This window comes from Tupaia chinensis, unplaced genomic scaffold, assembly GCF_000334495.1.
Source record: "Tupaia chinensis unplaced genomic scaffold, TupChi_1.0 Scaffold000335_1, whole genome shotgun sequence".
Classification (NCBI taxonomy): domain Eukaryota; kingdom Metazoa; phylum Chordata; class Mammalia; order Scandentia; family Tupaiidae; genus Tupaia; species Tupaia belangeri.
Window position 1 is genome coordinate 4,066,703 of NW_006159829.1, and position 13,820 is coordinate 4,080,522.

At 47.4% G+C, this 13,820-nt stretch overlaps 1 protein-coding gene across 1 annotated transcript in view; it reads left to right on the forward strand.

Annotated features, from left to right (window-relative positions):
- COL22A1 (collagen type XXII alpha 1 chain) overlaps positions 1-13,820 on the forward strand; it is a 272,600-nt gene that overhangs the window by 66,680 nt on the left and 192,100 nt on the right. Inside the window, exon 12 of the mRNA XM_027773278.1 lies at positions 1,541-1,579. Within this exon, the coding sequence (XP_027629079.1) occupies positions 1,541-1,579 (39 nt within the window). The remainder of the gene's footprint in view (positions 1-1,540; positions 1,580-13,820) is intronic.

Below are 13,820 nucleotides of genomic sequence, written 5' to 3' on the forward strand. Positions count from 1 at the left end.
TTTGCTGATGCCGTAAAGCCACATGGGAAGGTTGTGGGTTTGCATCCCAGGGCTACCCTACCTAAGCATGCCCTCTCTCCTGGGGGAGAGTCCCAGCAAGAAGACTCTGTTGAGGGTGCTTCTCTCTCTCTCTCTGTCTTAGAACAATAAACGAATAAACCCTTTTTAAAAAAATTAAAAGATGAAAGTAAAAAGCATTGTCATCCCAGAGGGCCTGCATGCATGTCCCAGGCCATGCTTTCTGAAGAGCGATGTCAGAGACGTAGCACCATGGAAAGGGGATGGCGTCACTAAGTAATCTTACCAAATCAATAAGCAAATAAGCTGGAAAACAGCAAGACAACCTCTGGAAAGGGAAGTGTTAACATCCGGAGTTGCTCATACGTTACCTAAAATGTCCAGTTTTCAACCAAACACTCAGACATGCCAAGACGCAGAAAAAGAAGACACAGGGGAAGAGGGATCAGGCAGCAGGGACCACCTGTGGGAGGGCAGGAGGTGGGCCTAAGGAGCATCAAAGTGAGCACACGTCAGTTCAAGGGACTAAAGGAAACCATTCTTAAAAGAAGTTAATGCAAGTGTCATGGCGATATCTAACCAAATGTGGCATATTAATAAAGCTACGGATATTGTATAAAAGAGAAATGGGAGTTCTGGAGTTAGAAATTGTAATGACTGTAATGGGAAAAATTACTAGAGACACTTCACAGTAGCAAATCCACAGAGAGAGAAAAATGTATGTACCTTGGGCTGGGGATAGAGGGGAGTGGGGAGTGACTGCTGATGGGCACGGGTCCCTTTTAAAGTGATGAAAATGCCCCATAGTTGATATTGGTGACTGTTGTAAAACTCCGTAAACATACTAAAAATCTTAGAATTGTACTTTTTAAGTAGGTGACTCTTATGTGCAAATTATATCTCAATAAATCTGTTATGAAAAGAACAAAATAATACCTAATATATTGAGTTATTAGAAGAATTAAATTTGATGTTATTCATGAGAATCCACACACAATAAGTAATAGTTGTCTTCCTTTTTGTAAATTAAAAAATTTTTATCATTTCTTATTCTCATTTATTATACATCTTTTTACCATAAATATGGTTTTTCACAGTAGGTATGCTGTACATGAAAATCAAATTAAGGTTATTACCATGTTCATTGGAAAAATTCATATTTTTATATCAATATTAAGTATTTCTACCTGAGCCCCTCCCACCCACCCTCTGCTACCCCCCATTCGCCGGTGTCTACACTTGTCCTCCTTACCATTGTATCTTCAGATCTTTCCATTTCTGCCGTAGAGTGCAGATGTTTGGTGTATAATGGGCAGGGGCATACAGTGTTTGTCTTTCACAGTCTGGCTTACTTGGCTTACTGGTAAATCTCTAGTGACTTCCTTTATCTCTTTTAGTGTCTCCTGGAAAGAGCTGGTGAGAAAGCCTCCAGTCTTTCAGATCTCAGGGTAGTGCTGCCATGTGCGTGTCATCGTGCAGATACTCTGTAGTAAACCTTTGCCTTATGCTTTCCTTTTTCCAGGGCCGAGGAGCTTTTGTCCAAGGAGAGAAGGGTGAGAAGGTAAGCATCTCCTTTTATCGCACCTCTCCAAGGGAGCAAGACAGGAGAGGGGAGCTGTAGGCTGGAGAGAGCCATGTGCTGCCATTGTGCTGGCAAGGAGTGGTGGGGAGAAGAGGGCTCCTAGTCTGAGTGCTCAGCCCCTGTGTGTTCTCCCTGACTCTAGCGTGAAGCATGTGTAGTGTCAGCAGAAAAGAAGAAGGTGGCTGGGAGAATTGCATTAGACCCATGTATCTTGGGGAACTCAGGGAATTGTGTGTTGAAGAAGTTGACGTTTGAGCAGGCCATGACAAAGAGGGAAGGCAGTCTTGTAGGTGATGCCCCAGAGTCCAGGGGTCAGAAATGGAGAAGGGAAAAAAGAGAGCAAATGGATTTTTTTTTGAAGAACCTGGAAGACAACTGGTGCTAAATACATACTGGGGAAATAGACCAATGCATAAATAGATTGTGCACCTCCATACACTGAGGCCTAAGGGCCAGGCCTTTCTGGAGGAAGGATCACAGACCCTGGAGTCCAGCTGATCAAGTTTCTAACTCTGCCTTCCTCATGTTAACCACGTGTCTGTCCTTAGGCTACTCTGAACTCAGTCTTCTTTTCTTGAAAGAGATAATATAGTAGTTCTTGCCATTTGGGATTGCTGTGAGGATTAAGGGAGAAAATCCATGTCAAGGTTTTGATAGTGGCTGTCACAGCCAGTCCTCATAACTTTTAGTACTATCATGGTGACAGTGATGGTGACAACGTATAGCCACTCTCTGGGCTGTTACAGAGCAATTGGGAGTAGAGTTATGTACAGTGAGGCAGTGAGGATGCTGGCCAGTGGTTTCCTCTGGGTGAGCTGCTGTCGGTCTGTGTTCATGGTGGTGCATCTACAGGACTTTGCAAACAGTTAGAGACTCCGTGGAAACAAGGGCAGCGCCTGTGTTCCCACGGGAATTCCTTGGATTACATCCTAAGAGTCCTTCCCACCTGGGTAGACTGGAGCCTTTCCGGGAGGAACCCTGAGGAACCACCGTGTCATCACTTCTTCCTGAAAGCACAGCATCCTCTAGTGGCCTGAAACTGGAGGTCTGTCAGCTGTGCAGGTCTGTTGTTTCTGGATTATCCTCTTTTCCGTAGGACCCAGGCCTCTGGGAGGAAGGAGGGCAGGGCACACGTGGGAAGGAAGCAGGATGGGAGGTTGGCAGGCTTGGAACGGGGTCCCAGCTCTGCCAGTATCTGCATGGTCTCTGGTTAGTGTGTAAGTGTCCTCATCTGTAACATGGGGCTCTTAAATCATAACAATCAAAAGCCATTTCTTAGGCATTTTTATGGAAGTCCGTATGGCAGTAAGTAGAACTTCCTACGGAGTGTGTGTGCTCAGATTTCTCAGTGCGGTGCTCCAGGAAAAACCAGCAAACAAATACCAGAAACTCAGCTCGGTTTTACTGGGCTCAAAACATCGGTTCGTCATCTCGTGTGATTTTCTTCCATTTTTGCCAGCACCGTAAATCTGCCAGGGCATGAACGTGGTGAGAAAGTGGTCTCTGAGCTGGATGGATAGTAGAGGCTGCTCCCGCCTCCTGGGACGCCCCCTTCTTAGGACGTGAACTGCACATCCTGAAGAAGACAACAGGGCCGTGTGACTCCCATCTGCATGTCTGAAATCGTGGGGTGGGGGTCTTGTGGAGCAGTTCAGTGTGAAGTGAAATAAAAAAGGCGCTGATTACAGAACCGAGGAAAGAGAAGCTGGGACCATCAGGGTGAAGTTAGGGAAGACTGAAAGAAAGCCTGGCTCGTGGCAGTCAGCTGAAGCAGCTTGGGCCCTGGGTCTCAGAGAAGCAGGACCTGCACAGGTTCATTGCATGCCAGGTACCAGACCCCCACACACCCGCTGCTCCATTGTCCTCTGATGACTTGTAGTTGGATGGAGTAACTTCTTTCCGTGCTGTGCACCGTGAACTGCCAGCCTCTCAGGTCAGGGTGCCAGGACTGCCTCAGACCCAACTGCCTCCCTTGGACTTACTCCCACTGTCCTGTTCGGAACGCGAGTGCTCACGGGTGCACGTGCTGCCGTGACGTGCCGGTGCTGAGCTGCTGCTCTGAGTTACGTAGTGGCAGGCGAGGCCCAGTGTGTTTGGTGCATGTCCCGGCTGATGTGGTCTGAGACCACCTGCTGGTTCTGGTTTATCTGCCTGTGGACACTCAGGACATTTCTCCATGCCTGTCTGTGCGTCTTCCCCCCCGCACCGGTTTATCTGCCTGTGGACACTCAGGTCATTTCTCCCTGCCTGTCTGTGCGTCTTCCCCCCCGCAGAACCTCGGCCCCCTGTGTGTGCTGACATCCTAAGGATGCTTCAGCTCCAGTGACCTCCCAGTTCAGGCCCTGAGCCGGGAGCAGTGCCCTGCTCGTTCTCCCCCAGCTGCAGGGAGAAGGTGTAGCTAGCCCATCAGCTCAGGACAAAGTAGCTTAAAGCTCCATAGCTAGCCCATCTCATGGAAGACGACGCTGAGACTCGGAAGGGCACTCACTGATGCCATCAGCTCAGGACAAAGTAGCTTAAAGCTCTGGCTTCTCCTAGATCCCGAGTTCACACTGGGGCCACGTGCCGTGAGGAGGGGCTAGGTGGGGCAGCAATGGGGACATGGTTTCTGGAGCTTGACGGAGTCAGCATCCTGCCCCTGAGAGTAAAGGAGAGGGTGTAGGCAGAGTGAAGAATGGTCAGAAAATGTCATTCTGTCCACCACATGGCAGGTCGGGCGATTCCAGCAGTGAGAGCTTCTGGTTGGTGGGGACCCTCCAGCACCCACAGTGATGCTTCCCTGATCCCACTACGGCAGCCACTGTGTGTGTTCACGTCTTCTCACCTGAGCAAAGGTCTGTCTTGGCCATCTTTCAAAGGCAGGCTTTACTTGAAATTGTGAGATGAGAAGACATCTGGGAGCAGAGGTGAGGGGGTTGTGAAGACAGAGCTCTGCCTAGACTTTCTTCTCCTTGCCTCCCTCCCAGAGCAGAGTCCAGGAAAGGCCTCCACAAACCATAAGATATGTCTACATCTTAGGAGCGTGATGGTCTGAATGTCAGTGTTTCTGTCCCCCACAAGTGTATGTTGGAATGCTACCCCCAACGTGATAGCGTGAAGAGGTCAGGCTTTGGGAGGGAACTAGGTTATGAGGGTGGAGCCCTCCTGATGGGATTAGTGCCCTATGACAGAGGCTCCAGAGAGCATCTTTGTCCTTCCACTGTGTGAGGTCAATGTGAAGACAGCCATTTGTGAGCCAGAAGGTAGGCCTGCAAGCTCCATGTGGTGAACTTGCTGGCACCTCAGTCCTGGATTCCCCAGTCTCTAGAACTGTGAGAATCACGTGTTAGCTGTTTACAGCTGCCCAGTTTATAGTATTTTGTCACAGCAGACTGAGAGGAGGGGTTTCTGGTACAAGCAAAATACATGGCGTCGCAGGAGATAACGACACACTACGTTTTCTGATTCTCCCTGAAAGCACAGGATGGGTGTCAGCAATGCAGCTGTGCAAATTCACAGGCCTGCGCTGGTGCTCCTGCCTGGCATGGCACGCTGACGTCATCTGAGCTGAAGGTACATGCAGTGGGACGAATCACGATACAAGCCTTTTATTGACCTCCTAGTGCATTCCAGGCTGTTCAGTTTTTGAGCTAGCAAGTTGGCAGGGGTGAAGTGTCTTTCTGCTCCAAGACAAAAAAAACACACGAGTGGGATGCCCCTCCCTTGACCCTGCATTGATCAATGCCAACTCCCCCGTCCGCACTGAAAGCAATGCTTGTATCTGGGAACTTGTGATCCTCAAAAACCATATCCTTTATAGGAATCAACTTATTATATAGAAAGACTGTATTGAAGAGCCTCTGAGCCATAACATATAAATTATACGTTTGTGTTCATCTGTGTGCACCTTCTAAGATGTATTCATGCCATCTTCTTTGTTCATGGCTGGCTTCATCAGCACCCCCATCTCCTATTCTTAGCCCGTGCATCAATGCACATTATTCATGGTTATCGGGTTGGATAGTGGTGGTTGAGTGCCTTCTATTTTTACAATAATTAAAGGGTTTAGGGGAAAATAAGTTTAGCTGCTTATGTGCCCTCAAATAACCTCGTAAGTTGGGACAAAATGCTGAGAGTTAGAATAAATAAAGCTGCTACTGGCCCTGTCCACGGTGCTGAAGAAGGTGTTGGATAAGTTTTGTGTTCACAGGATCTCACAGCCCTAGACATGGCTGGAATAGGAGAGTCTGCACTTTTTATTCCAGCTCCGTCTGACGCTCAGGTGCTTGCCAAGTTACGAGACCAAGGGCTTCATACAAGAGAGGGAATGTGTTTACAGGAAGGATAAGTGCTGGACTACCAGAGCGGAAGGGCAAAAGAGGCTGAGGGTGTGGACCCCAGACTGGCTGGCTGACTTCAGATCTTACTCAGCCACTTAGCAGCTGTGTGGCAGTGGGTCAGTTTCTTAACCCTGGCAACCCTTGCTTTATTCACCTATAAATTAACAGCTATAATTGCACTTGCTGCAGAGGGTTGCTGCAAGGATTAAATGAGCTAATGGAAATAAATGACTTATATTTGTAAAAAGTGCTCATACACATTAAGTTACCATTACACTAGTATAACTTCCATTTTTTATACACCAAATGACGTCTTAGGCATTTTGAGTATTAATGAGGTCTTATTCCCCAGAGGCAGCTGGCAGCTGCAAATGCCAAAGCCCTTCTGCCTACTGCCTCCCCCACCCCCATCTCCAGAAAGACAGGAAGACTACTGTAACTCCAAAGCTTAGGAAGCCTTGAGAGTGTTATTAGAAATCATGTTCTGGGTAAGCCAGGATAGAGACCTTGTCCTGTCTCAATTCACTCACTCACAGAACATCTAAGAGTAGTGTTCATACTTGTGAGCACTTACTGCCCATGGAGATGTATGCATGTGCTATGTAGTTTAACTTTGGGGGCGGATATCACCCGCTAACAACTGCGGGACCAAGCACAGGTGATGTTACTTCTCTCTGTGTGTCTGAGCCAAGCTTTGAGCTCCTATTTTCTGATCTCACGGTTTGTGTGCATTTGTGCTGAGAAGTGGCTCTCAACAGAGCCAGTGTTTGAATATCCTGGAGGACTGTTACACCAGTTTACTGGACTCCATTCCCAGAGCGTCTAGTGCAATAGATCTAGGGTGGGCGAGAGTATTTGTCTTTCAAACAGGGCCTTGGAGGTGCCAGTCTGCTGGTCCAGAAACCACTCTGGAAGGAGTATCCAAGACCCAACCTGAAGGACCCTGACCTAAAGGGTGTCCTATTAAGTAGAGGAAGAATCACACTGACATGGTAACTCTTGAATTAAGCTATATCTTTATCAACATTTAGAAATCAGTCCCCATATTTAATCCACCCAAAGAGCAAGAGAAACATTGGTTCTCTCATCCTTCCCAAGGAGGCAGCAGTATGATCCCCGGGGCTCTGGATGCAGACAAGGGGTGTGTGTGGGAGAGTTATTTCCTGCTAAATGGTCATGCTTCTGTGGGCCTCCCAATGGGATCATGGAGGCAGTGAGTGTGCATGTGGGGAAGGAGAGGTGAGTATGAGAGAGAGGCTAGAGCCTGGACTGGGAATCAAACACAAATTCTGACCACTGCTGTCAGCATGAAATTAGGAAGGCTCTTCTCCTCTGAGCCTTGGTTGTCTTCTGCAGTGGATTAGCTGTGTGACATGTCGCATTCTCTTAGCAACCTGAGTGTTGATTTCTTTTCTGTGGGTGAAATGTAGGGATTGGAGTGGTCTTCCCACAGTAACAGTACCTGATGCTTGCTTAAGATTTTCCTGTACCCAAAGCATTCCGCTGTCATCTCAAGGCATCTTATGGCCACCTTAGGCCAGAAGGCCTGTTACCCTGCCTCACTCCCTTCACAGGTGCATCAGCCGAGATGGGGAGGGAAGTGAGCTGTTCAGCTCAGCCTACCTGTGGCAGAATCTTTGGGAATCCAGACCCCTTCCCTCCACTGTAGGGCTTCCCATTTCCTCTTTTCTCTCTTTTTGTCTCTTCATTTCTGAAGAAATATTGGAAGAGGGCATGTATACTCACCAGAGAGAGCCAGAGAGAGATAGAAAGAGGGGAAAGCCCGTCCCAATATAGTGTGATCAAGCCCCAATCTTTTCTTCCATTTCTCCATCCTGTCAGGGTTTGGGGCATATATGCACATATGCTGAGTGTGCTTGTCAAGTCAACAAGTGACACCTGTCAAGCCACAAGTGGCCATGAGGGGCCCTTATAGACTAGGCCTCTAGGCTGGCCTCCCATCCTTCCTTCCTTCCTTCCTCCCTTCCTTCCTTCCTTCCTCCCTTCCTTCCTTCCTTCCTCCCTTCCTTCCTTCCTTCCTCCCTTCCTTCCTTCCTTCCTCCCTTCCTTCCTTCCTTCCTCCCTTCCTTCCTTCCTTCCTCCCTTCCTTCCTTCCTTCCTTCCTTCCTTCCTTCCCTCCCTCCCTCCTTCCCTTCCCTTCCCTTTCCTTTCCTTTCCTTTCTTCTCTTATGTTTTTCCTTTGTCCTTCTGTACTTTACTGAGGTTCATTAGCTACATATATTCCTTATAAAAGTATTTCTGTGGTTGACCTTGCCAATTTCAGACCAACCTCCTGTCTTTCCCACTTTCTCTCCTGTTACTGAACCATCCTGTGGATGTGAGGGAATATTGCAGTTATTAATAGAACACAGATAACTAGCATTTTTAATCATCTTTTACAGTTTACCAAGTGCATCCATATTCCTTTCTGAGAGCAGTGTGAACCCTGTAACAAATGATGAAACGTGGACTCAGAGAGGCTAAGTGACTTCCCTAGTGAGCAGATAAACCCTAGAGGCCATTTCCTATGAATGGACAACCTAGAGCTAGAGTACTCTCTTTTCAAAGCCACTTTGGGTAGCTGATTGGTGAGCCCAGCTGGAGAAGTTTAGCAAGTGGATTACAGGGGTATGATGGTGACACTTAACAGCAGTGAGAACTTGGGTTCAGGGTGACCTTTCCCGGAGGACAGATATTTCATAATGAAATGACTTCTGTATCTCCTGAGTTCTTGAGGGCAGAGGTTCCTTAGAATGTGTATACCTGGCTTGATTATCTTCACCATGTGAAGTACCCTCTCTGATTCAGAAAATATTTACTCCTAAATACTCATCTAGTTAAGTTCTTAGGTTAGAAAGCAAAGGTTTCCTGAGCCCGTATTGAAGAGGAAGTGATTGATTCTATCACGCGAGCCATCAGAATCCACTTTTCTCATGGTCCGTGCCCTTGTGCTACACCAGTCCTGAAGCTAGGTTGATGATTCCTGTTCTCAGATAATGTCCGAGACTCAGAGCACTTCACCATCTTTGCCAAAGCCATTAATACTGAGTGGTGAGGAAAGAGCTTGAAGCTGTAACTCTGACTCTGGAAACCATTACCTCCCACACCCTGCTGTTCATTTTGTTTCTGAGACTAACACATCACAGATTAATTTTAAAAGGAATCTTCCATTTTCCTTTAAGCCTACAGGGCTCTAGGAGGAATTGAAGTACAATATTGAGAACCTCTGGGGACCAGTGCCAAGGGGTGAGCTCCTGTCTCACAGAGCCCACTCTCTTCAGGAATCATGCCTATTCTCACAGTTATCTATTGGATATCTGAAGGAACCAACAGGCTAGAACAGTAACATCTGTAAGGAAAGGCAAAGGTTCCGGAACTTTCCGGAGTTCTCTCTGGCATTGTCTGGTCTCATCTCTGACTCCCTTTACTGAGTGGTCTCTGAACAACAGTGCTCCACTGGCCTCACTGTTATTGCTAAGGTAGGAGCCCATTGAGACGCCCCGTCCCTGCTGTCCACTGCAGGATTTCCTGAAGAACAGGAGCCATGCAGGAGCCTGCCATCTTGAGTGGGTAACCAACAAGGCAGGTGAGCTCTGCTCTGAGGCACCCCAACAGTGCAATTCTGGAGGGATGCACCATCTGGGGAATTTCATCACGGCAAGTCTTTATTCACCTGCCATTCCCTTCGGCTAGACAATCTTGAATTTAGCCCTGAGTCTATAGAGACATGGAGTTCAGAGAGCTAGTGTTCTCACCATCACAAAATGCGGAAACTGTTGGGGTCAGGAGGAAGCTGGGGATAGAACTTAGGCCTTGGAGAAGGGGCACCTGGGATGCTGAACCTACCCTATTCCTAAATGCCTCTGGGCTTTATTCAGGGCTCTTCCACTTAGTAAGCAGTTAAAAGAGCTTCTATTTTGCCAGGGCAGAGGCTGGCGGAGGCTGCAGGGAAATAGAGAGAAGGCATCTGGACACCCAGATTTTAACTGCCCTAGTACTCCTCACTCTGCCATGAAGACTTCCAGGTGGCCGTCAGTCACCATTCCTCGCTGAGCTCCAGTGTGCCAGAAGGTAGAGAGAAGTAACAATACTTAGCTCGTGCGATTGCTGAGTAGTCGGTGAGCTGATGCCTGTGCAGGCGCTGTGAGGTGTTGTGAAGACATGACAGTTATGGTCTTTCACACGTCAACACTGTGATTTGGGGCAAATGATTTCATCTCTTTGTGCTTACATTTCACAGTTTATGAAAAGGAGATATTAATTGTGTCTCTGTATAGAACGGAGGTGGGGACATGTTAAATGCAATGAGGAGTGTAAAGTGCTCAGTGCCTGGGACACTGGTCGGTGAGCTGATGCCTGTGCAGACGCTGTGAGGTGTTGTGAAGACATTACAGTTACGGTCTTTCACACATCAACACTGTGATTTGGGGCAAATGATTTCATCTCTTTGTGCTTACATTTCACAGTTTATGAAAAGGAGATATTAATTGTGTCTCTGTATAGAACGGAGGTGGGGACATGTTAAATGCAATGAGGAGTGTAAAGTGCTCAGTGCCTGGGACACTGTGAACACATTGTGGAGATGAACTGTCAGCATTAGCATGTCTAATATTACTTTAATATTTTATTATGAGTATTGTTGGGTTATCAGAAAAGTCACGATGCACTTTTTAATAGACAAAAATATGTCATGACTTTTCCAACAACCTAACCCTGTTCTATTGCAGGCACACCTTAGAGGTGTTGTAGATTTGGTTCCAGACCATTGCAATGAAGTGAGTCATGTGAATTTGAGGTTTCCCAGTGCCTGTAGAAGTTATATGTCTACTACACATCGCCTGTGAAGTGCACAGTAGCAGCATGTCGAAGAGGCAATCATTATACACACTTTACTTTAAAAACACCTTATTGTTGAAAGTGTTCACCTTGAGTCATAATCTTTTTCCTGGCAGAGGGTCTTTCCTCAGTGTCGATTGCTGACAGATCAGAGTGCTGGCTGAAAGCCGTGGTAGCTGGTGTACACACTTTACTCAAAAAACACCTTATTGTTGAAAGTGTTCACCTTGAGTCATAATCTTTTTCCTGGCAGAGGGTCTTTCCTCAGTGTCGATTGCTGACAGATCAGAGTGCTGGCTGAAAGCCGTGGTAGCTGTGACAGTTTCTTAAAATAAGACAACAGTAAAGTTTGCCACATCGGTTGACTCTTCCTCTCACGAAAGGTTTCTCTATAGCATGCGATGCTCCTTGATAATATTTTACCCACACTAGAACTTCTTTCAAATTGGAGTCAGTCCTCTCAAACCTTGCCACTGCTTTATCAACTAAGCGTCTACAACGCTCTCCATCCTTTGTTGTCATTTCGGCGACATTCACAGAATCTTCCTCATCTCAGAAGCCACTGTCTTTGCTCATCATAAGACTCCACTCCTTATCCGTTCAAGTTTTCACATGCAGTTGCAGCCGTTCCGTCTCATCTGCAGGCTCCACTTCCGAGTCTAGTCCTTCTATCCTACCACACGCGTGTTCCTGTCTCCGCTGGTCTTGAGCCTGTAAGAGCATCCATGAGGGCTGGGGTCAGTGTCTTCCAAACCCCTGTTAAAGCGCGTTTTTACCTTCTCCCATGAATCACGGGCGTTCTTAATGACATCCAGGATGGTTAATCCTTTTCAGAAAGAAGGTTTTCCATGTACTTTGTCCAGATCCATGAGGAATAACTATGGCAGTTAATGCCTAACAAAATGTACTTCTTCAAAAATAAGGCTTCAAAGCCTCACGACTCCCTGATTCACGGGCCGCAGAGTGGATACTGTGCTGGCGGCGTGAAAGCGCCGTGAACCTCCCCATACATGTCCATCAGAGCTTGGGTGACCAGGTACATGGTCAATGCATTTGGAAAGGGATGTATTTTTCCTGAGTGGTAGATCTCAACGTGGGTGTGAAAATATTCAGTAAACCATGTTATAAACAGATGTTCTGTCATCCAGGCTTTGTAGTTCCATTTATAGAGCACAACAGAGCAGACTGCACGCAGTTCTTAACCAGGGTTTGTGCATGATAATGAGCGCTGGCCTCAACGTCCAGCCACCCGCTGCTCCAGCTCCTCCCGCCTACCGAGAGAGGCAGCCTCTGAAGCTTTGAGGCCAGGCATCTCCTTCTCCTCTCTCACTATGGGGTCCTAGATGGTGTGTTCTTTGCGGCACGTTCATCTACACTGAAATCTGCTGTTCCACCTAACCAGCTCCCTCCGTGATCTTAGCCAGACCCTCGGGAGATGAGCCATGGTTCTGCACCAGCGCTGGATTCTTCTCCTTGTGCTTCGTGTTAGAGATGGCTTCTCTCTTTACACCCCTAGGACCTCTGCCGGATTTAATTTTTTTTTCTGCAGCCTCCTCACTTTTCTTGGCCTTCATTGGTCTTGCTTCAGGTCTGGATTTGGCTTTCATTAGCTGTGGCTGGCCTGATCTGTTCAGACCGCTCGGCCTTCCTGTGTCCTGCAGTGAGGCCGTTCCACTGCCTTATCCGGTGCTTACTGGAGCAGGGCTGCTTATTTCCATCACACACTTTTCCTTGGCAGTCACGACTTGGTTAACTGTCTGGTCTAGCTTTTGGCCTATCTCAGCTTCCGGCTTGCCTTCCTAATCATTTCTAGCTTTTAAAAAGTTATTTAATTCTTTTGTTTTACATTTAATTACTGTACATCTTTCCAGCATATGTAATGCTCTTTCCCAGCATGAGTGTGTCACGTACTCGTCTAGTCTGGCTTTGATTTAAAGTGAGAGTGGTGGGCTCTTCCTTGTACTTGAGCACCTAGAGGCCAGCCGAGGGTTATTCATTGTTGTTTCTCAGGGAACGGGGAGGCTGAAGAGAGGGAGAGAGATGGGAGCAGCTGACTGGTGGGAGCAGTCTGCACACACACAATGTTAGTATGTTAAGTTCCCCATTTTACATGGGTGCAGTCTGTGGTGCCCCCAAAACAATTACAGTGGTGACACCGAAGATCACTAGGGCACATAGAATAATGATGAAGACCTTGAAAGAATGCTGGAATTACCAAAATATGACACTGAGGTTTTTTATTTTTATTTTTACTTTTTTTTTTTTGAGAGGTTTTTGTTATATGGCACGTGTGCTCACCAGAAAGACAGAGAGAGACAGAGAGACAGAAAGTGAGAAATCTCCCCTTGGGGGGATGGTCACGCCTCAATCCCTTCCCCTTCACTATCCTCTTAGGATCTTGGGCACGCACGTACACCTGCCTGGCGTGAGTTTTAAGCTGCCAGGTCTGGGACTCGAACCACAGTTGACTTCATGGGAGTCCAGTGACGTAGCTGTAATGCCAACTGCTGGTCCTGACAGATCATTAAAGTGAGTGCAGGAGAGCTGGGAGAGCCAGCACCAGTACCTGCCCATGGCCCAGGGGTTGGGGACCCCGGTTCTAGCATGTAGCATTGTGGTAACGTCAGATATAGATTCACCTACTCCTTCATTCTTTGAATCACCGCCCCTCATTGCATAGGTGTGAAGAGCCTAGAACTAGTGCTGCCTTGCCCAGTGTCACTAGGGGGACTGGAAGGAAGGGGAAGCTGGGTGGAAAGTCTCTGGCAGAATCTTGTGATTTGAATTAAGAGGTTTTGGGGCCAGTGGGTGGCATGGTGGTTTGGGTGCTGGACTCCCGCATGGCTGACCACAGTTTGAGTCCTGGTCAGTGGCCTGAAAAATCACACTAGGCACATATGTGTGCATGCATGCCCCAAATCCCAAGAGATAATGGAGAGAAGGGATTGCGGTGTGGCCGTCTCCCTGGGGGTTGGTTTCTCACTTTCCCGCCATCTCTCTCTGGGAGCACATGAACCCCCTGGCAAAAAAAAAAAAAAAAAAAAAAACAACAAACACAAAACAGG